This window comes from Ipomoea nil, unplaced genomic scaffold (assembly GCF_001879475.1).
Source record: "Ipomoea nil cultivar Tokyo-kokei standard unplaced genomic scaffold, Asagao_1.1 scaffold2647, whole genome shotgun sequence".
NCBI classification, from domain to species: domain Eukaryota; kingdom Viridiplantae; phylum Streptophyta; class Magnoliopsida; order Solanales; family Convolvulaceae; genus Ipomoea; species Ipomoea nil.
The window spans coordinates 2,021,888-2,044,984 of NW_017619075.1; the positions used below are offsets into that span (position 1 = coordinate 2,021,888).

The window sequence follows — 23,097 nt, forward strand, 5'->3', positions numbered from 1 at the left end:
ATATATATAATATGACATATACACCGGTAGACTAGTTTGATACTTTGAATCTTTGGATGATTGAAGTATTTTGAGTATTTCATATTTAAGTATTTTTAATTTTTTATATCGTTTTGATGTTATGACTTATGAATTATCATTATTTCATTTATTTGGGTGTGTTATTTGATTGAATGTTGAAAACAGCCTCATTAAAATTGTCAAACTGCAAGTCTGCCACTGTTTTTTGGCGCCTGCCTAGCGCCGCCTAGGCGCCACCTAGATTCTACCTAGGCCGCTTCGGCACTGCCCGGGCGCCCAACTAGCGTCTAGCGCCTACTGCAACCATGATTATATCAAAGGTGAACTTGTCCACTTTTATGTAGCCTGTAAGGGTATATTTAGTTGTAAAACTATTGAGTTCAAATTGAATAAACATATGATTGGAATTCACCGGCGACGACTCATTAATTATATAATATAATTTGATGACCAAAGAGTTGTATTTTTGCATGTAAGGATCCACTTGAAGTGATCGAAAATGTAATTTGTAAGTTTGCAATTTTCTAGAAGAAACGTATTTCATATCGAATATTAAAATGCTTAAATTTGAGTTGAATAAATTTATCAAAATTTATTGTCTTATTTATGTAGTTTGTGTTGTAAGAATAATAGACAAAGAGAGAAGAGGGAAGGTTGAGATTCTCATTCATCGTTAGAATTCTTATACAAAGGTATCACCAAATATAAAGTAATTACAATACATATAAAAGGTAGTAACCTATCAATTACAATTACTACCATATATACAATAATGTCCATAATAATAATATTTATAACACTCCCCCTTGGACATTATTTGACATAATTCTGGCTTGTAAAAATTTGCTAGGAAAACCCTATGGGAAAAAACCTAGACAAAAGAGTATAAATGTATATATTCATGCCTCGTTAAAAAACTTCACTAGGAAAACCACGTGGGAAAAACCTAGTTGAAGAAAAGAGTACATGATATTTGTAAGAACATATTTTGTACTGATTGCCTCATTAAAAACCTTAACTTAAGAAAACCCTGTGGGAAAAACTTAGTTAAGGGAAAAAGAATACAACCATAACCTTCAGGGCACAATCGACATAATCTTCAGGATTTTGGGGTTTGTTTACTTAAGCAATTATTTTGCAAATTTTTCCCATTTACATTACTATATCATACTCATGTCTCGTTAAAAACCTCACTAGAAAACCCAGTGGAAAAAAACTAGTTGAGCAAAAAGAGTGCATGATGTATGTGTATTCTTTTTAGATTAGCTGCCACATTCACTACAAGAAAATTGCTCATTAGTGAGAGGTAAAACCGTCACTAAAAACTCAAAAACCATCATAAAAGACTTTTAATGACGGGAAATTTACCGTCACGACCCGTCATTATTTCTTCCGAAGTTAAAAACAAATAGTGACGGGATATGATACCATCATTAGTAAACATATAGTGATAGTATATTTACCGTCACTAAAACGTTCTTTTTGTGACAAAGAATCCCGTCACTAATACAACTACTCACTAACATAATTTCCTCTCTTTATATTATTGTAATGATGAAAAATCCCGTCATTATATTAGATTTTTCCCGTCACTAAAAATTATAATTTAGTGTTAAATATTATTTTTCTAATTTTGTATATATTGTTACTTCTCATTAAATATTAATTTTTATAACTCCCACTAATCGTTATTATGTTATGTTGTAATTATAGATATTGTGTTGGCCAAAGTAAACTCAATCAATATATTAAAAGACTTCATCATCACTACCAAAATGAAATGTTTCATACAACTTTGTAAAGACAAAAGGTAAAGAAACTAATTATAACAAATAGCCATAGTAATGTATCTATTGGCTATTTTGAAAAATGAGATGGTACAGATAAACATGTTTAGTTTAGACAAAAGCAGCCCCAAAGCAAAAATGTCTAGTCTACTTCATACAAAAAAAAAAAAAAAAAATTACTTTCTATGTGGTGTTTGGTATGCCCTTTTTCATCAATAGCTTTGCCACCTGTAAATAAAAATAATCAAGGACAATATACTCAGTATAATTGAATATGCAATTAAAGATCATGCATGCACATTTAACTCACAATTCAACCAACCCAACCAGATAGATGAAGGGCCAAGAAATACTAGTATGCAACTCAAGTTATATATTCCCAAATAAAACTCACAACTCAAGCTAAAAGACATTTATAAAACCTTAACTCAAGAAAAAATCAGCAAACTTTAAATGCAAAAGTGAAGTGAACTTACATCATTGACAGGATACATAGCTCGTGAGCACAAAGACATTCATTGAGATATTTTCACAAACACATGAGAAACAAAAACATTCTCTTATTGCAACAAAAGCCATTTCAATAGTTATTAACTCATCAAACAGAACAAAATTATAAAACTAAACCTGCAAACTTAAAATTCTTCCAATGTCAACAATTAAGCCAATTAGGCACAAAATTCCCACACTGAAGTTAGCTTTAATAATTCCACAAATCATAATGACAGCAATTGAGAACATTAAAATCAAATCTAGCAACTTGAGTAAACCATAGCGAATCAAATTAAACCTAAAAGATCAAAGTAACGAAAATTACAACAAACAAGATGATTAAATGCTAAGATTATGTTCTGAAGAGTTGTTACCTTAAGTAATATGGAAAGTTATCAAATGAAGCATCTATATCCCGTCTATCAATCATCCTTCCCTGGATGTCTTCTTTGAATACTGCACACTGAAAGACATCCCTGATGTGGATGCTTGGGTCGAATCTATGGTCCACTCTCTTTCTTCTACCTGTTCACAGATACCCAAGTAAAATTGTGTATAGAATATATCACTTTCATTAGGAAGAAAGCTAAAGGATACATAAGCATCGCTTCCCAGCAAACCAAAGATAATCTCATTGTGTCCCTATACATTTTACTTACAAGAATGTGAAACAATGGTATCAACATGAGATGGGAGACTAAGGCCAAATGCCAGCCTATAAACTGAATGTCTGAAAGTGGTTTTTATACAGAATAGTAGTTGATCTACCAAAAAAGCACACTACCCTCATAATCCCTAAACCAACAATTCTTTAATATTGCGAATACAAGAGAAGTGCCTTCAGGCATTAGTCAAGTCCATGAAACAGCACAAATGTTAAAATGCACTATTGCTAAGCATCAAGGGTACATAAGGAGAGAACTAAAGAATTGAAATTTTAAAAGCCATACCTGTGTAAGTCTTATTGTACACAAGATCCCACTAACTGTTTGGTCCTTTATTAAAAGATTTGCAGACTTGTTGGAGCCAACAGAGAAATTTGACATAGTTGAGTTCTAAGAAATAAAAAAAGAAAGAAATGAATTGCAGATGATATTATTTAGATTATTATAAGAGTGGTAATGTAATACATAGGAGTGTCAAATATTTACAAATTTTACAGCCCATTCCATATCAACAACTAATCCAGCCACATCAACAGAGATGCTACCAACAAATTTCCATAATTACAAAAATATGAACCTGGCAGGAATTAAGAGCCAAAGGATTCTTCCCTAACACTTTACCCCTATGAATCTGTAGCTTAATCAACATCCCAAGCTACCATCTCCCACCAGTCACTCTATAGCAAACCTTCCCTCGTCCCTTTCCTACTGGGCTTCTCTATGATGTCACCACTACCCACTCAGTCAAACAATACAATTCTCTGTATAAGAAAACTAGTATACATGTGAAAAAAATACAATTCTCTGTATAAGAAAACTAGTATACATGTGAAAAATAGTTTTCTTTCTTTCAAAAAACTAACAAACTTTTAATCTAATTACATTTAGCAAAACCAGTATGAGACATGATTAATCAAATAATTAGAATATTAAACTCTTCATACCTCATAAGACATTACATTTAGCAAAACCAGTATGCAACTATGCATCCCAATTCCCAGCTTTAAAGCTTTTCAAACTAACCAAATTAAACCAAGTGGACATTTATGCATATATAATAGCTCAAATTATGCAATAAACCAGATTTAGACAAAACTACATGCTGCCCATAACTATATAAGTTCAGATGCTTCCTATTAGGTTTCTTCTTATTAAACTTTATGCAGTACCTCAGCATAACACAACGGATTTAATATCTACAAAATGAATTCAATTAAAATTCACAACTTAATCTGCAAGGTAAAGTTATCAACTTTGCCAAATTCAAATATTTACAGAACAAGGAAAGACCTCAACCAATTTTTTGGTCAAAACAACACAATGCACTAATTTACAAGTTTCAAATATAGCAAATTCACTAATAAAATTACAATAAAAGAGAAACATAGGGATTTAGGGCTATAATGGGCTTAATGAAATTATGATTTAGGGACAAATGGAATTAGGAATTTAGGGATTAGGGTTTAAGATTTGAGTAATAGAACGAACCTTAGCTCAAAAGAAATGGCGATGGCAAGCGACTGTGACGGCGAAGACCCATGCGTGCACTGCTGCTGTAGGCTGTCGGAGTTGGTCGAGGAACGGCGGGAAGAGGCGGCTGTCGTGATGGATTTGGTGCGGCGGGAAGTGTATGAGCGGAGATTTGCAGCGGCGATTTTTTGTCTGAACAACGGGAAGATTATGAAGTTACTGGAGAAATACTGCAAAAAAAATAAAAACAAAAAAAAACAAAAAAAAAACACTAAATCTAAGAAATTACCTTATGGTTAGTCAATGATGATACCTGAGAAAAACCCACAAGTAATTTATGGTGAAGAGAAGGGAAATAGATAGTGAACAGAAAGAGAGATGGGGAGATAGTGAGAGCGGGTGAGATACTGAGATGCACGGGAGGTGGAAAGAGAAAAGATGAAGACGTGTGGCTATAAAATTTTATTTATAAGAGGGCGCCAACAATAAAATTTTGGTGGGAATTAAATTTGAATGAAATAATTTTTCAACATTAATAGTGAGAGTAACAACATATTTTGTACCAATAGTGAGAATATATTTTTAAAATAAGTATAAACATAAAATTTCGTCACTAAATGATAAACCTTTAGCTAGAGTAATTGTTAACCCTCACAAAAACTATGCAAATAATACATTTAGTGAGGGGTTTTTCTACCCGTCACTAATTTTTTGTCACTAAAAATGGTTTTTCTTGTAGTGATTAAAAACCTTAGATTTAAAGAAAAACCCCGTGGGGAAAAACTTAATTAAGGAAAATAGTACAGCCGTTAGTCATCTAAGACTCAATCTTCAAGATTGATTCATGTAAAATGATACTCCCCCTCAAGATAACAATCTTTAATTCCCATACATTAAATTTCCAAACTGTACAGATAAATTTTGTAAATAAATATATACAATTGTCAATTGAGTAAATATACTCTATGATAATCTCGTGACTCTTCTGGAGTTCACGTGGTATAATATTAATATCATAGTATCTAGTCAAGAGGATTTCATTATATATCCTTTTATTATTTGTGCAACACAATCTTTATTGACCATTTATGGGACAATGGGGTAAATATAGTACATCCAGTTTTGGGACTTGGCATTATGGGAATACAAAAATAATAGCCAGTACCCAAGTAGCCCATTGTATATTGGTTTGTCTAAGTATCCAATCAAAATCATATATTGGCTAACTGGTGTATAAAAATTTTTAAAGAAAAACTCGATCTTCAAGTCGAGATAATACTTAGCTTTCCCAAGCTTTTATTTCAAAATCTTCGTCTTTAGATATGGGCTAACATCATCAAGCCCTTTATATATTTCATTGATGTTTTCCACCATCAATATTAACTTAGATAATAAATAATAAATAAGTTCATTATCAACCCTTTATCGAGCACACAATGGTACATATTATTCCTTCAATGAGGATATTAACTCCATTCGCAGCCCTTTAAAGAGTAAATATAATGACACTTAAATTCTCATTTCGGGAATTATAAATCCATCAGGAATTTCTCAAAAATAAATATTAACTATTTCAGGTCCTATAAAGACCTTAATATTTTAATGTGCGATTTTCACTTTTTCTCATTTTGAGAACTTAAAATCCTTCGAGGACTTTTGAATTTAATATTAGTTGCATATCTAATTTATTATTCTGCCAATGATGTAGCGGAACTTAAAGCCATTTATCGTGGGAAAATATGTTTGATTAAAATCAATCAAGGGTATCTGCGTGAACCCATAAGACTACAAACTCGCTTTATATCATATCACCTCATTATTCTTATTTCTCTTTCGTGTACACACCCACTTGTAACCTTCGGGGTTAACTCTCAACGGTGTATTGTTATAAAGAGAATTATTAATAAGCGAGTCGAGCTATGCCTAAATTGCTCCTTTATACGTTAAATAGTCATGGCACTTCCGGTGCATAACTCTAGATCCAGATTATCATATAATGGAGCAATTTGTACAGGCTATTGTGTTGTCGACAACTATAATACTTTCATAAATCTCTCCCATATTTATAATTGTTTATGGCAATATTTAAGTCAACCAGATTCTAGACATTTCCCAGAACTTTATTCAGATCACATCTGGTTGTCCCGCATCCCTAGTATTATGTTTGTTTGGTGCACCTATAGATTGACTAGGGTTTTTCGTCATCTGGACGAACGTCTCCAAGACATAATTATTCAAGGTATAACAAGAGTGACAATGTTTATTTACTAGATCTAGTATAATGATTCTTATCTCTTACACCGATAGATCTCCTACACTTCTGACATCAAGGAGTATCGGTAGATATATTTGGTCCAAATTGGGGATGGTATATGGACCTAGTCACTCTTTTATGATCAGTATGATCAATAGATGTATTTGGCAGATTATTTGCTAATATCGCAAATATATCATCTTCTGAACTTTCAGTTCAGTCTAACTAGTACATGAATTAAATAATGAAGATATTTTTATTCTATGGAATTTCTTGGCATTCTATTAAATTTGAACTCTTATCTCCCCCTAATGCCGAGAAACAATCTTCATTAATTAAGTATGCAGTCAACGTGCCTAAGAATATGTATATTAGTCTACTATCATGTGTATATTAGAGGTACGCTGTGGTGGTGATATATTGAAATAGACTGCGCACTATAAATAATAACGCAGATAGGGAAATGTTTATTTTGAAAACATGTACTAGGTATAACAATCATAACAATCCTTGAGGGATTGATTTGTGATAATGCAGTGAGTTAGATTTGGATTTCAAACAAAAGAATATCCCCAAAACATATAATTCAATAATTTCTCCTTCACACATGCTCTATAAAATACTCATGTGGATAGAAATTGTAATATCTAACTCATTATGTTTGCCCTCAGTGACCTAATTGGTCATGCCATAATTAAAAATTGGGTCTCTAAAATGTAAAGAGTATCGCAACACAATAAGTTCTCAAAAGTATATGAAATTTACCACAAGTGGCATATAAAATCATATAGGGCAAGCATACACATTGAACAAAATGAGTGAAACATTCGACAATCTTAGGGAGATTAAACGCCAAAAGAAGTATAGATGTTGAAAAAATTATCAAATATTAAAAATTTGTTTGCTTCAGGCAAACCAACATGATGTGACTCGCTTTTGGCAGTTAAGCACATAGTATTTTTGCATAGTAGCATAGCTTTAAAAACAGAAGTTGCAAACTTCATTCACGAGTCATGAGTCATTGGTCACTCAAAGAACTACTACTGGAGTACGAGTGACAGATAAATTAACGTTATAAGTTTCCTTCTTGGCAAAACTATATTAAAAAAAATAAGTACTATCCTTTTGTTTAAATATCAAATTTCAGACTTACTTCAATGTCAAAGACTCATGTGAAACAATGCTATAATAAATTAACGCAGCCAATAAACTTGAATTATGGACAAATAATAATTGACTTTTAAATCAATACCAAGTCAATTTTATATTTGGAGAATTTATCCTAGTGCTATTATCATATAATTTGGGCAATAAATTCGCCTTCTGGGCAAAGTTATATTCAATATTTATGCTATATATCACAATATTTAGACTCATACCATCTAATTGATATCACAAGATCAAATTAAGGTTTAGCAACGACAGGTGCAACCTAACAATGAAAACCATATTGAGAATTCATGTTATTGTCTCACTTATGCATTGCATGATAAATCACAATAGTTATGGCCTATAGCAAATAATTTATTGCCAACAAGAGAAATAACAAATTCTCTTCTATGAGCCTAATCAAGAGATTATATGCCAAATGTTATCAATTAATCAACTATGCATAGGTAATATGGCTCTTACAGATGCCAATAGCCCATAATAGATATCATCATAGCATTTTAATGAATATATTAATAAAATGATTTCCAAATAAAATTAAATATTAAAACCGGGATCCAAAAATAAAATAGACAAAATGTCCATCATGAATTAAACATATTAATGTCCAAAATGGATCAGAAAACTACCAATAAAATGTTTGTAAAAGGGATAAATAAATATATAATTGTCTATCAAACAATCACATGGTGATCATTCACGATCCATAATCTTCAAGCTCGTAATGCAATAGATCATCATCATCATTATCATTAAAGGCTGAAGGCTGAGATTGCTTCAGGCAAAGTGAGTGCTTGTGCCTTCTGGGCATCAGTACTCTGTTATTTTACAAAACGAGCAAATTATGCGCATGCATTCAGGATAAAACAAGCAAATTATAAGGCAATCTCAAGATGCTGAAATTGGCAATCTCGGAATTTTTCAGGCATGCATTAGTGATCACAATAAAATTCTGAAATATAAAAACCTATAATCATTTTCAGCAAATGCAAACAGCTCAACACCAATTTATAGGGCAACACTCCAATTGGAAATCTGACTTCTATATGGAGGATCACAAATACTACAAAGTAAGTGCAAAACAAACCAAACAATCCAATATTTTGCTAAACTCAAAAGAAATTCCAGTAAATGAGGTGAACTTTTGAGAACCCTAACATATGAAAGAAGTAAACCAAATACTGCAAATGTCACCACATATTAACTTTCTTCAAATAAAGCTAAAATAATGAAATGGTAGACATTTTAATGTAGATCAAGTTCATTAGCATTGACCAAATAATTAATCAGAATCTTGGGTGCTCTGTAATTCATTCAACTCATTTACTATGAAATCACACAAAGATGTACCCAGCCCATATCATGGACAGCAGGTCTATTAGAAGCAGTAACTCATAGAGTTGGAAAGCTTTTAAACTCATTTGGTCTATTTCTCCAAAGAATTACTACTACTGTTTAAGGGGATACAAAAAAAATCAAAACGGCATAATTTTATAATAGGGTGTAAGAGCATGCAAGTGAAATTCAAGACTGTGATCCATGTAACCAGTGGTAATTCCATGTTGTCATTTTGTGTTTTACCACATGAAAAGAAAATTTTCAGCATTTTGAAAGCACAGAACATGCCATAATTGACTACATTCTTCACTTTTACTTGCACACACAATCATATCAGTTTATGAACCGTCATAAACAAGATCTCTTCTAATTTAAAGAAACACCAAAACGAGGTGCATGCAGTAAGCAAATAGTTTACCCATTTCGATATATATATGAACATAGCAGCAATATATACAAAATATATATATATGAGTAGGGTACTTAGCTCTTGATCATATAGATGATTGTTTGTTGTGCTGCAGCCGGAGTCTCCCGTTCACAGAAGCAACCTTTCCAGTTTGAGGGATCAACTCCATGGTCAACGCCACTACCAACTCCTTGGTCAGAAACATGTTCGATCGTCGGGAATTCATCGCCGATAAACAAACAGAGCATCAAGGAAGGATCATCGGGTATCAACAAACTGAGCATCAGGGAAGGATCGTGACCCCGCCCCGGCCCCAATCAGAGCCTCAGATTGTCCATGCATCACCGCAAGAAGCCGCCGAGGACGAAATCGGAATCGCGATGCGATTGATTGCAACCAACCGCCGATCTTGAAAATGGGGGTTGCGATCATGTTGCTGAGAGACGTTGAGGCCTTGCGAAGGCAGAGGAGTGATGTCGCCGGTCCGATCGTCGATCAACTGTCTGGGTTTCCGATCGGTGATGGCCGCGAAGATCGATCGGCGCGACGGCTGAGGCCTTGGATCGCCGGCTAATCCTAGGGCGGAGAGGTCGAGGCGGTTCGGTGACCTCTCGTCGGGGAATGGGCTGGAGTGGTGCCTCCGCTGCTCACTCCATCTATTGGAACGGTGCTGACCGACCGCTTTTCACCGAATATCTCCGTAACGTCTCCGATCGATAATCATTGGATAGAGCATCACTGCTGATAACATGTTGTAAGAATAATAGACAAAGAGAGAAGAGGAAAGGTTGAGATTCTCATTCATCGTTAGAATTCTTATACAAAGGTATCACCAAATATAAAGTAATTACAATACATATAAAAGGTAGTAACCTATCAATTACAATTACTACCATATATACAATAATGTCCATAATAATAATATTTATAACAGTTTGTAATTTTATGCATGCTTTAGTTTTGTGCGAATATGCAAAGAACATATGGGAGCGATTCAACCTTAGCTTCCAATGCTAAATATTATGACAAATGTTTTTCATGTTTGGTTTGGTGAACTCCTAAATGTTATAGACTCTGATAGGATTTTGTATGCAGCATCAATTCTATACAATATTTGGAGAGCACGGAACGGAGCGGTATGGAATGCCTGCCTGCCGCGGCCATCTTCTTTACTTACGTACGGCGGCAACGACTTCCATGCATGCATGGAAACAAGTGCGCCAACCCACGGCTTCCCGAGACCATGCGGTGCAACCCCCCACGTCGTAGCCACAGCGAGAGCCCGTCTCACAGTCCGTACCACCCCGGAGGCGCTGTCGAGTCGATGCAGGGTATTTACCAGATACGGGCAGGGCCACGGTTGGAGCAATTCTCCTAGACATGAATGGGGAATATATCTCGGCTCTCACTGCACCACTCCCGGATTGCTCCTCACCACTTATGGCCGAGGCGTTGGCATCCAAGGAAGCCTTATCATGGTTGAAGGATCGAGTGGAACAACACATCGATATATATACAGATTGTTTGACACTACAACGATATCTTATTACGCCACCTGCTGCGTTACGCTCTTACGTCGGCTATGCCATTGACAGTTGCAGAGCAGCTATATCTTTATTTCAGTCCTGTTCAGTTAATTATATTACTAGACTAGACAATTATTTAGCTCATATTTTAGCTACTTCCGCATACCAGTAGTCTGCTGCTATGTACTGGGATGATCACCTACCTGACATTATTTCGACTTATTTCTAATGAAGTACCATATATTTAAAAAAAAAAAATTATACTTAGAAACTTTATAATATTCTGTCATATAAGAATAAAGATCGAATCATGAGATTTTCATATCATTATTACAGATTTTTAGATGTATTTTTGGTGAAACTATATTATGTTTCAAGCTAAGAGATTAAACATTAGTTCGCTCAATAACTTTCAATGCATTGTTGTCGAGACTATGGTGCAATGTTGAGGAAATTAGGTTAGACATTCAATAGTCTCACCTGTTCATTACCTGGTTTACCTAGTAATAGCTTTCTTTCCCTTTTTCATATTGGTGTTTTGGATATGTTTATATTAGAATCAATTGTCTTGATTTTGTGTTCTTGTATTTTTAAAATTTTTATTCTCATTATTGGATCATATATAACCAAACAACATTTTTAATCATTCTCATTCCAACATACTACCAAACATGCAAAACACTTTCACTAAGCCCCATTACCATTACCAAGTATTTGATACTCATTCCGATTCCGATTCCGATTTCGATTTCGATTCCCATGCATGTGCCAACCAAATACACCCTTAATTATCAAAGGCAAAATCAGAAGTAGTTTTACAACTAAATATTGTTAGATCTAAATAGTCTAACTAATACATAATAGTATACGAGAGATCTGACCTCGTATGAGCTGAAGCGATAGCCGTGCATCTCCAGCCATAGTTGATGTTCCTGTTGTGTTGCCTCTTAAAGGAAGACCGTTAGCCATGTTTTGCTTCAGACCTAACTCAGAACCCTAGATGGTGTATAGCCATGTTTTGCCTCAGACCTGACTCAGAACCCTAGATGGTGTATTGGTATCTACTGAGTAGTCTGAGTACCGTAACTGAATGCTATCGCTAGATATCCATGTTTCCTGGATAAGAGCATCAGTCGAGCAATATGATTTCAAATTAATTGTATGGAGACCGGCAAGATTATTAAACATCTGGAGTACAAAGTACCCAATCACGTATGTGGTCACAAGCAAGCGGAGCTAGCATCAGCGATAGCAATGAAAATCATTCTAGCCTTGATAATTGTGGCACGGACAGTGGTTATGAACACGCCTTTCAACCTGAATTATATCACACGTCAATACAACCATAACAGAAGCATAAATTTCAATAGGAATAAGGGCCAAATAAGCTAAAAACATACAATTGAGTTCCTGGACAATGCAAAATAATGCAATTGAACCAAAAGTGATTGTTTACCTGTTAGTTTGCCGACGGAGAGGTAATCATATTAAAATAATAATTTTTTATTTTATTAAATAATTTTAAATAACAAAATTAAAAAAAAAAATAAAAAATAAAAAATAACGTCTTCGTCTCCGGCAGCCTGGACACGAAGAGGTCCTTCGTCTCTAGGTTGGAGACGGAAACCTAGTCTTCGTCTTTGGCAGCCTGGAGATGGAGACCTAGTCTTCGTCTTCGGCAGCCTAGAGACGAAGAGGTCCCTTCGTCTCCGGCATGGAGACCTCTTCATTTTGCATCATTTTGCGTTGTTCAGGAACTCAATTGCATATTTTTTTTAGTTCAATGGCCTAACTTTATTTTCGTGTGTAATTCTATGGTCTACTTAACCCTTATTCCATTTCAAAAATAAATCTAGTCAATATGTAATTTAAAGATCTGGCAAAATGTAACATAACTACAGATTTTATTTTTTACCACTCATCAGTTCCAACAAACTAACGGACAAGCCAGTGTTGAGAACGCGTTGACCACGGACAAGGCCTTGTTGTACGTAGCAGATGCGAAGAACAACCTGGAAGAAGACAACAATGTTGTACGCAGAGGTACTATTTTATGTGGGTTGGCTCGTGTATATGAACGAAAAGGAAGTAGATTTCTGTGTCGTGTTGAGGAACACTACCTTAAAAGCATTTACGACCAGTGTATCGTATGTTCTCGATAGGTTACACAGAACAACAGGGTTCTAACCTGTAAACTCACTCTCAGGCTTAATCTCAGAAGTACATAAGCAATGGAATGTCGTGTGTTTAGAGTGAAAGGAGAACGCAGTATATATACTGCAAGCTATAAGCCTATAACCGCCCACCCCTTACCAGCCACAAGATGAGGACGCAAAACGTGGGTGAAGACCAACTATGCAAAGACACGTTATGCTTGTTCAAATGAAATATGAACAAGGTGGTGAGATGATCCACAAAAATAGGGACTGAAAATAATATTGAAAGACAAAACTCAATAAATTCCTTTTGCCTTTAAATGTTTCCCAACAGCCCTGGGAAAGTTCCAAGTACCAAGCACTGGGAGCCTATTTAAGGCCATATAAGGCTTCAGTTAGTTTGCAGATATGAGTTGGAAAAGCAGGATCGACAAATCTCGGTGGCTGCTCCATAAAGACCTCCTCTTGCAACGTTCCATTAAGGAATGCATTGTTAATGTCCAATTGGCGCAAACCCCAACGATTACTCAAAGCAATGGTCAAGACCACACGTATGGTCACTAGTTTCATCACCGGACTATATGTCTCAAAATAATCTGGGCTAGTAGTCTGCAAGAACCCTTTAGCAACAAGCCACGCTTTGTACCGATCAACGGACCCATCTGGTTTGTGCTTGACACGATAGACCCATTTGCAGCCAATCGGGACAGCCCCGCCGCAGGAAACCAGTTGCCACGTTTTGTTACGATGGAGTGCTTCGATCTCCTCATCCATCGCTTTCCTTCACCTAGCGTCTTTAAGAGTCTGGGCGACGGTAGAGGGTTCTAAAGCGGTAGGCAGGGGATGTGACGTGGCTTGGATGGTAACATAGTCAGAATACTTGGGATTGGGACGACACTCGCGAGTAGACCAGCGTAAATTATCCTGCGATTGAGAAATGTCGAAGGTGGTAACAGGCTGGGAGTCAGACACAGATTGGCTGGGATATTGGTCACTTCCTGGAACAGTAGGTGACGGGCAACCAGAAGGTGACGATGAACTGGACTGAGCTGACGGTGAACAAGTGGGGATGGACATCCAGATTGTTTTCGCCGACCTGTGTTGGAACTGGAGTTTGAACATCCATCGGAGCAGGTTGTGGACAATCGGCTACGTTAGGGAGAGACGTAGCTGGAGAAGACGCGAAAGATGGAGCGGGTGATTGAACAATCGTGGGAATGGCCACGGACTGTGTAAACACAGGAGACGACTTGAACACAACATCACTGGCCTCTGAACCCTGCAAACTAGAAGGTGAGCTGCTAGACGTTTGCTGCAAATCCCTATAAGGAAACACATGAGGCACAAACACTTACATGAGTAGCTTAGTTGGTACTTAGGTGATAGATTGAAAATGAGAACTCAAGATCAAGTACTGACAACTCTAATGTGGGAGTTTCACCCATTATAATGGATTCCTTGTGAGCAATAAGCACTGATCTTCCCAATTAAGAGAATATTCTTACCTTAGGGTGCGTTTGGAAACCTGAAAAATGACTTCCGAAAAATATATTCCGAGTTTTTAGTGTTTGGCTAGAGGGGGGAAAATGAGGTCAATGGAAAATGATGCACTAGTCAAAGAAAAATATGTATGTTTTGGAGGAAAATGACTTTTCATTTTTTTTGGGGGAAGTCATTTTCCAAGGGATAGACATGCAAAATTTTTCGAGCCTAATTTTTTGAGGGCTTTAGCGAGTCGGCCAACCAAACCCGCAGGCTAGAAATCATGTAACCAAAGCCCACCCCATGCGGGTTGACGGGCGCTACGGGCCGGTCCGTGAATTTATTTTTTTTGAATTCAAAATTCAAAAAAAAAAGTAAAAACTACAAATAATATTATTATTTTCGTATTTAATTTTTTTTTTAAATTACGTTTTTTAAAATATTATATATATATATATATATATATATATATATATATATATATATATATATATATATATATATATATATATATATATATATATATATATATATATATATATATATATATATATATATATAGGGATGCACTCAGGTGCGAATAAGTGCCCAGGAAGGAAATGCGAACGAATCAGCGCGCGACACGTGTCCAGATCTAATAACTTAAAAAAACACGGTGGCATTTTCGTAAATAATTGAACATCGAAGTGCAAGTAAAATCACTTACAAGTGCACTTACTTTCACCTATAAGTGCATGTAATTTTACCTTGTTAGAATTCACTTTCCGCAAACATTCATGCACCTGGGTTTGCTTATAACTATGTGTGCAACTATTTATAACTATAGGTGCAACTACTTATAACTATAGGTGCACCTACTTTCACCTATAAGTGCATGTAATTTTGCCTTGTTAACATTCATTGATCTGTGTTCAGCGGGTAGTAATACCCCTGAAAACCACTCGCAAACATTCATACACCTAGGTGCAACTACTTATAACTATGTGCGCAACTACTTAGAACTATAGGTGCAACTACTTTGAACTATAGGTGCAACTAAGTATTGATGTTCAGTGTAAATTTTTACTTGCACCAATAATACATTTTACATGCACTTGTAATACATTTTACTTGCACTTCGATGTTCAATTATTTACGAAAATGTCACCGCGTTTTTTAAAAAAATCAGTGTTTCTCGTCCATTAGATCTTGACACGTGGACGGACAGAATCCATTCCTATTTCGCGCCTGGGCAAAGCCTTCGCACTTGAGTGCGATTCTATATATATATATATATATATATATATATATATATATATATATATATATATATCAAAAGAGTGTTATTCAAAAAAGAATTTTATCAAAAGTATTAAACATTTAAAATTTTGAAGTATTCATTTCTTTTCATTTTCCTACTCATTTTTTGGAAAATGAACCAAACACACAACGACAGTTTTTCGTTGGGTAGCCAAACACTGAAAAGGAAAATATTTTTTGAAAAATGACTCATTTTTCAAAAAACATTTTCGAAAAGTCATTTTCCTACTTTCCAAACGGAGCCTTAATTTATACCTCTACTAATCTTTTTGAGGGTGAGGAATTTTCTACTAACATTTCAGTCATGCCATTTTCAATTTGTCATATCGAGTATCGACACTAAACGCGGTTTGAGGGTGTATTTCCACAATTGTTTTAGGAAAACTATCGTTGACTGACTATGAAGTCTTCCAGCCCCCGATCCCACATCAATCTTCAATCCATATTTTCCATCATCATCTAAAAATGATGAGTGGTGAGAATATGATAATTTTAATCAACTCAAACTTTTATTTAATATTAATTATTTATTTATTAGATAATTCAATAAATATTAATACCAATTATTTGGAAGCATTATTTAACAATATCACTAGAGTATCAAATTAAAATTCCAAAAACCCCCCATATTTTTTTGGGGCTCTCCTCCCCAAATGATTAGTAGTACCAAAAAGTATTTATTTACAGTTTATATTTAATGTCCAAGTCAGAACTATCATAAATATTTTGGCTGTGAAGTAATGATTGTTGGAGAATAAGTCTGATAAATAGGAAAAAATACTAATGGTCATGAGTTTTATGAGGAAGAGAGGCAGAGGCCTTGGCTCATAGTGTTTTGTCTTAGCAGGTTCTATCCTGTGGGTTTCATCCCTTCCTCCTGATAAAAAAAAAAAAAAAAAAAACTAATAACAATGGGATTTAGAATCTTAGAAATAATCCAAATAAAGTCAACGATACAAAAAAAAAAAAAAAGGAAAATTCAAGTAGTGCGTACACGCTCTACTTAAAATTGATTCGCTATCCCTGAGGGTGCTAGGAGCGTTGCAGTGTCTCTCAAGATAAAATGCATTTACTGTAATATAGTTGAATAGTTGAACACTTAAGATATATTACTCTCAACGAACTAGAACAATAGGTAGAACACAATAAAATTTAGAAAAGTGGGCAGAAGTTTCAAGAAAAATGAGATAGTGCTCTAAAGCAGGGAAAATTATATTTTTTCAGCATGGTAAATCATCTGCCCAACACCAAGCTATTTATAGGAAATGATAGAACGAAATAATAGTATTAATATGACATTTAGACCGAATTTTAATGGAAATAAAGTGATATATTGTTTGTAAGATATTTATCAGAGCTGTGGTTGGATAGACAATATCGAAGATGATGCGAGAAGAAGAGGTGGTGTCACAAGCCGACTGCAACGAGGGGTTAGTGGAGGTAGCTAGCGATGGCTTTATTGGTGCACCTAATGAATAACTTCTTTCGCATTAGTGCACTTAATGATAACATTTGATGCAACTAATGATAACGTTAGGTACACTTAATATTGATACTCAATATACATTATTTGTTGCACTTTTAATACATTTTACTTGCACTTAGGTGCACTATATGAAACTGTTACTTGCGCTTCTAACACAATTTAATTGCACTTCAAAGTTTTATTATATATGAAAATGCACCGCATTAAAAAAAAAAAAACAGCGTTTTTGATCCGTTAAATCTGAACACGTGAACAACTGCAATTGATTTTCAGTTCTCTCCTGAAAAGTTGGTTTTCATCTGATCGGTCTCCGGTATATTGGACATTGCTATGCTAAAATGTCAGTTACCAAACAATGCCTATAGATTGGGAAAAAAATGGAAACACAGTGCTTTAGCCATATGAAAAGTCCATCCAAAAACTCCTTTCTTTCACACTCGGTCTAGAAAATCCTTGTCACACTACCAACGTAACATTGGGATATAAAAGGCATTCTAAACCAGCAACTCAGCAAGCATTGCATCCACACAAAACAGGCCATAAGAATTAATATAATAATAAGATGAATGGAACTCTTCCTGAACGTCTGGGGAACATGTTTCCGATGCTGGATTTTCTTGATGTTTCTAATAACATATTACAAGGTGTTGTGACCGAGAATCACTTTGTTAATCTCAAAGAATTACGGTTCTTCTATGCATCTGGAAATAGATTAACATTGAAAGTGGGTCCAAATTGGTTGCCTCCCTTCGAACTTAGCGAGCTTGGGTTGGGAAGTTGGCACTTGGGTCCTCAATTTCCAGTTTGGTTGCAGTCACAAAAAGAGATTTCTGAGGTGGATATAATTGAAACATGTGCTCCATCTCAACTAAAAGTCTAAGCTGATAGTTGGATTACACATTAATGGTTATATGCTCAACAGATATATCTAATGCTGGAATCAAAGATGAAATTCCAACTTGGCTTTGGAACTTATCCTCTCAACTCTCTGTCCTCAATCTACCTCACAACCAATTCAGTGGTCGATTGCCTCGAAACACATTTCCCATAACTAAATTGGACTTGTCAAACAATTTATTCTCAGGGGACGTCGTTGCTGTCTTTTCTCATCCTCAAAATGAATCGATCAAGCTTAAATGTATCAATGATGATTATATTGGTATTGTTTGCAAGTTTTGATCTTTCAAACAATTTTTCGGGGGAAATACCTGTGGAACTTACCTCTTTAGTGGAATTAAGATTCCTGAACTTATCAGGAAATAAGTTGACAGGAAACATTCCCAAGAAAATAGGAGACATGAAGCAATTAGAATCCATTGATTTATCTAGAAATCACTTTTCTGGAGAAATCCCCTACAGCCTCTCGAATCTAAACTTTCTGAGTTACTTGAATTTGACTTATAACAATTTGTCGGGGAAGCTAGATCCCTACTGCATCTTGTTATGTTGGTAACAATCTTTGTGGGCCTCCTCTCATTAAATGTAGCAATTATGATGATGATGTTCCTGATGAAGAGGAAGACAGAGGAGATAGATGATTCTGATGTCAACACATGCAAACAACACTCTACAAAGCTAGCTAGAATCTGTTTGTAATCAGCTTTAATCTTTCTATTATATCTGTTAGGAAAGTTAGTTAGAATCAGTTTCTTCCCTTTGGTTTCTTTTCCTCTCATATAAATGGTTCCTCTTTGTAACAAAGCAGGTCAATGAAACAGTTTTATTTCTTCTTCTTCACCCTTCACTGCCAACTGCAATACGGTATCAGAGCCATAAGATCATGGCCTGGGGTGCACCTTCAGTAAACACAGTTAGACCAACAATGGCTTCCTCCTTTTCCGAATCTTGGCCAGAATGCCTCAATTTCCACAAATCCCACTCCAAACCCTATTGCCTATGAGCCTAAGGATCGAGTTGATCCACTGCATCTTCATCCCAGTGAAACTCCCTCTCTTCAGCTGGTGACTACTCAATTAGAAGGGAGATCGAACTACCATCCGTGGGCAAGGGCTATGGAAATGGCGTTGAGATAAAAAAACAAGATGGTGTTCGTGGATGGGACCATGGCTGTTCCGAGTAGAGGAGATATCAGGTACTTCTATTGGGATCAATGCAATACCATGGTGCTTTCATGGATTCTCAGGGCTGTTTCACCAACAATTGGAAGGAGTGTACTCTGGATCAATACGGCTGAAGGAATGTGGAAGGACTTGAAGAAACGTTTCAGTCAAGAAGAGATATTTCGCATTGCAGAGATTCAGTCAGAAATTCATCAAATTAAACAAGGTACTAAATCTGTTAATGATTACTTCACTCATCTGAAGTTGCTTTGGGATGAATTGTCTGTTCTTAGACCAATTCCCTCATGTGAGTGCTCACCAAGTTGTGAGTGTGGTAGAACTCTATCTGAAAAGATTAGGGAACATCTAGAAGCTGATATGCTGTCAGCATTTCTCATTGGACTGAATGAGAATTACACTAACACTAAGAGGCAGATAATGTTGATGAAGCCTCTTCCTGATGTTGGGGAAGCCTTTGTTATGGTTTCCCAGCAAGAAAGACAGTTAGATGGTGAATTGGTTAATCCAGGAGATAACCTGGCAGGGGCTAGTGCTTTCTTTACAAATTATGACAACAATGCAAGAAGATCCTTCCCTGGTAAAAAACAGAAACCAGTGTGTAGTTTCTGTGGTTATACTGGACACACAATTGATAAATGCTACAAGAAGCATGGGTATCCCCCTGGTTGGAAATCAAGAAATAAAGGGGGGGGGGGGGGGGGGAGTTAATCAAGCACAAGCTGTTGTTAATGGCTCAGAGAATGGCTCAGAAATTAACTCATCTATTAATGAAGATGATTTTAGAAGATTCTTGGAATTTATGAAAAGTGAAAGGGCCAGCAGTTCTCCTCTCAGTAGCAACACCATACCAGCCAAGGCTAATGCCATAGCAGCAAACTTCATTCCTGGCACTAGAATGGAAGGTAAGAATGCCAATCTTACAAACTCTGAATCAATATGGATTTTGGATAGTGGTGCCACACATCACATTGTGTGCAATGTAAATTTTTTGCAAGATCCTAAGGAAGTTAAGGGAATATTTGTTGACTTGCCTAATGGAAATCAAGCTCAGGTTTCCCACATAGGGACTGCTCAGCTCTCCACAGATTTGATACTGCTGAATGTTCTGTGTGTTCCTATCTTTCACTACAATTTACTCTCATTAGGAGAGCTTACAAGGAGATCAAACTGCCATATATTGTTTCACTCTAATCAATGTGTTATACAGGCTCAACACCTTGGGAAGATGATTGGTATGGCTAAACTAAGGAGGGGACTCTATCAGCTTACATTTCCTATTTTTACTCAATGTAATCTGGCTGTTAATGTCTGTAGTTTTTGGCATGCCAGGCTGGGGCATCCATCTGAAGGCAAAATCAAGTACTTACACACCTTAGATAGTAAGATTTGTAATGACAAACCAGATGTTTGTGACTATTGTCACTTTGCAAAACAAAGAAGGCTGCCTTTTCAATCCAGTTCTTCTATTTCTAAAAGTTGTTTTGATCTTGTGCATGTTGATATTTGGGGACCATATCACACCCCCACCATTTATGGTCATCAATACTTCCTAACCTTAGTAGATGATCATAGCAGGGCTACTTGGGTCTACTTAATGAGGAAGAAAAGTGAAGTTAAGCAAATTATACAGACTTTCTATGAGTTGATCAACACACAGTTTGCTAAAAGTATAAAGTGCATAAGATCAGATAATGGCAAAGAATTTAACCTGGAAGAATTCTATCACAGTAAAAGCATTGTGCACCAAACTTCCTGTGTGTACACTCCTCAACAAAACAGTGTGGTTGAGAGAAAGCATGGCCACATCTTGGCAGTGGCAAGAGCTCTAAGGTTCCAAGCAAATCTGCCTGAGGATCTTTGGGGGGATTGCATCCTTCATGCAGTTTATATAATCAACAGGCTGCCATCTGCAACCTTGGATAACAAGATCCCATATCAGATCCTATTTAATAAAATGCCTCAATATCAACACCTTAAAGTTCTTGGATGTCTGGCTTTTGCAGTTGTCCCTAGCTGTCAGAGAAGCAAAATGTCACCAAGGGCTAGAAAATGCATTTTTTGGGGTTTGCTAATGGAGTTAAGGGGTACAAGCTCTTTGATCTACAAAGTAGAGAGGTATTCTTGTCTAGGGATGTCTGTTTCTATGAAGACAAGTTCCCTTTCCACAATATTGAAGATAGTCAGTCCACTGATCTTGTGTTACCCTCTGATGAAGCTGTATGTTTTGATTTAAATGAGCATGTGGTAAGACCTACTGATATGCATTTATCTGAAGTTTATGAATCAGTAGCAGATCAGGTTCAATCCCAGCCATTACCACCAAGCAATGATAGACAAAATGATGCAGAGTCAACACACGCACCTCAACCAAGGAGATCAAATAGAAACAGGACTGTTCCTGCCTATTTGATGGATTATACATGTCAAAATGCAGTTGCCAAGAAGACATCACCACATCCTATCTCTAAAACTCTCTCCTATGACAATTTGACAGAAAGATTTAAGGTTTTTGCTATCAATGCCTTACAGGCTAAGGAGCCAAAGAACTACAATGAAGCAATTAAAGAAGATTGCTGGAAGAAGGCCATGGAGGCTGAGATCAAAGCCCTACAAGACAATAATACCTGGATAATCACAGATCTTCCTCCCAACAAAGAGCCTATAGGATGCAAATGGGTATACAAGACCAAACTCAAAGCTGATGGAACCATAGAGAGACACAAAGCTAGGCTTGTTGCGAAGGGGTATACTCAAACTCCTGGCCTAGATTACTTGGACACATTCAGTCCTGTGGCCAAGATCACCACCATCAGGATGTTGTTAGCCATTGCAGCTATAAAGGGTTGGACTCTTCACCAATTGGATGTCAACAATGCCTTCTTGCATTGGGATCTAAATGAAGATGTTTATATGAAACTACCTCCTGGTTTTACTCCTCTGAAATCTGGCCAAGTTTGCAAATTGGTAAAATCCCTCTATGGGTTGAAACAGGCAAGTAGGCAATGGAATGTAAAGTTAACTCAAGAACTGATCAGCATGGGCTTCAAACAAGCCATTTCTGATCCATGCTTATTTACCAGAGGCAGTGCAGACAGTTTTGTAGCTCTACTCATTTATGTGGATGATGTTGTGATAGCAAGCCCTGATCTACATCAAGTTGAGCAGATTAAACAGCATCTCAACAGTGTGTTTCACATTAAAGATTTAGGACCTTTAAGGTTCTTTCTGGGGTTGGAGATTGCAAGGAATAGTAGAGGCATTTCTATGTCACAAAGAAAGTATGCCTTGGAACTGCTTGAGGAAACAGTTTTCCTACTATGCAAAACAGCCTCAACTCCTATGGCTACATCAGTCAAACTCAGCAAGAACTCTGGTGATCAGTTGGAAGATATCACTCAATTTAGAAGGCTGATAGGAAAGCTTCTATACCTTACTATCACTAGGCCTGACATTAGTTATGC

At 36.1% G+C, this 23,097-nt stretch overlaps 1 protein-coding gene and 1 long non-coding RNA gene across 2 annotated transcripts; one reads left to right on the forward strand and one right to left on the reverse strand.

Moving 5' to 3' along the window:
- Positions 1-1,748: 1,748 nt before the first annotated feature.
- On the reverse strand, positions 1,749-4,868 carry LOC109154573. Its single transcript, XR_002049746.1, has 4 exons — positions 4,725-4,868; positions 4,454-4,627; positions 2,675-2,825; positions 1,749-2,036 (listed from the first exon to the last, which is right to left on the reverse strand). It is a non-coding gene; the product is annotated as an uncharacterized LOC109154573 (long non-coding RNA).
- Positions 4,869-18,117: 13,249 nt separating this feature from the next.
- Positions 18,118-19,588, forward strand: LOC109154393 (receptor-like protein 12). Its single transcript, XM_019302194.1, has 6 exons — positions 18,118-18,394; positions 18,478-18,714; positions 18,812-19,004; positions 19,183-19,186; positions 19,261-19,365; positions 19,409-19,588. Exons 1-6 carry the CDS (start codon positions 18,118-18,120, stop codon positions 19,586-19,588), a joined length of 996 nt encoding a protein of 331 aa, XP_019157739.1.
- The last annotated feature ends 3,509 nt before the right edge of the window (positions 19,589-23,097 follow it).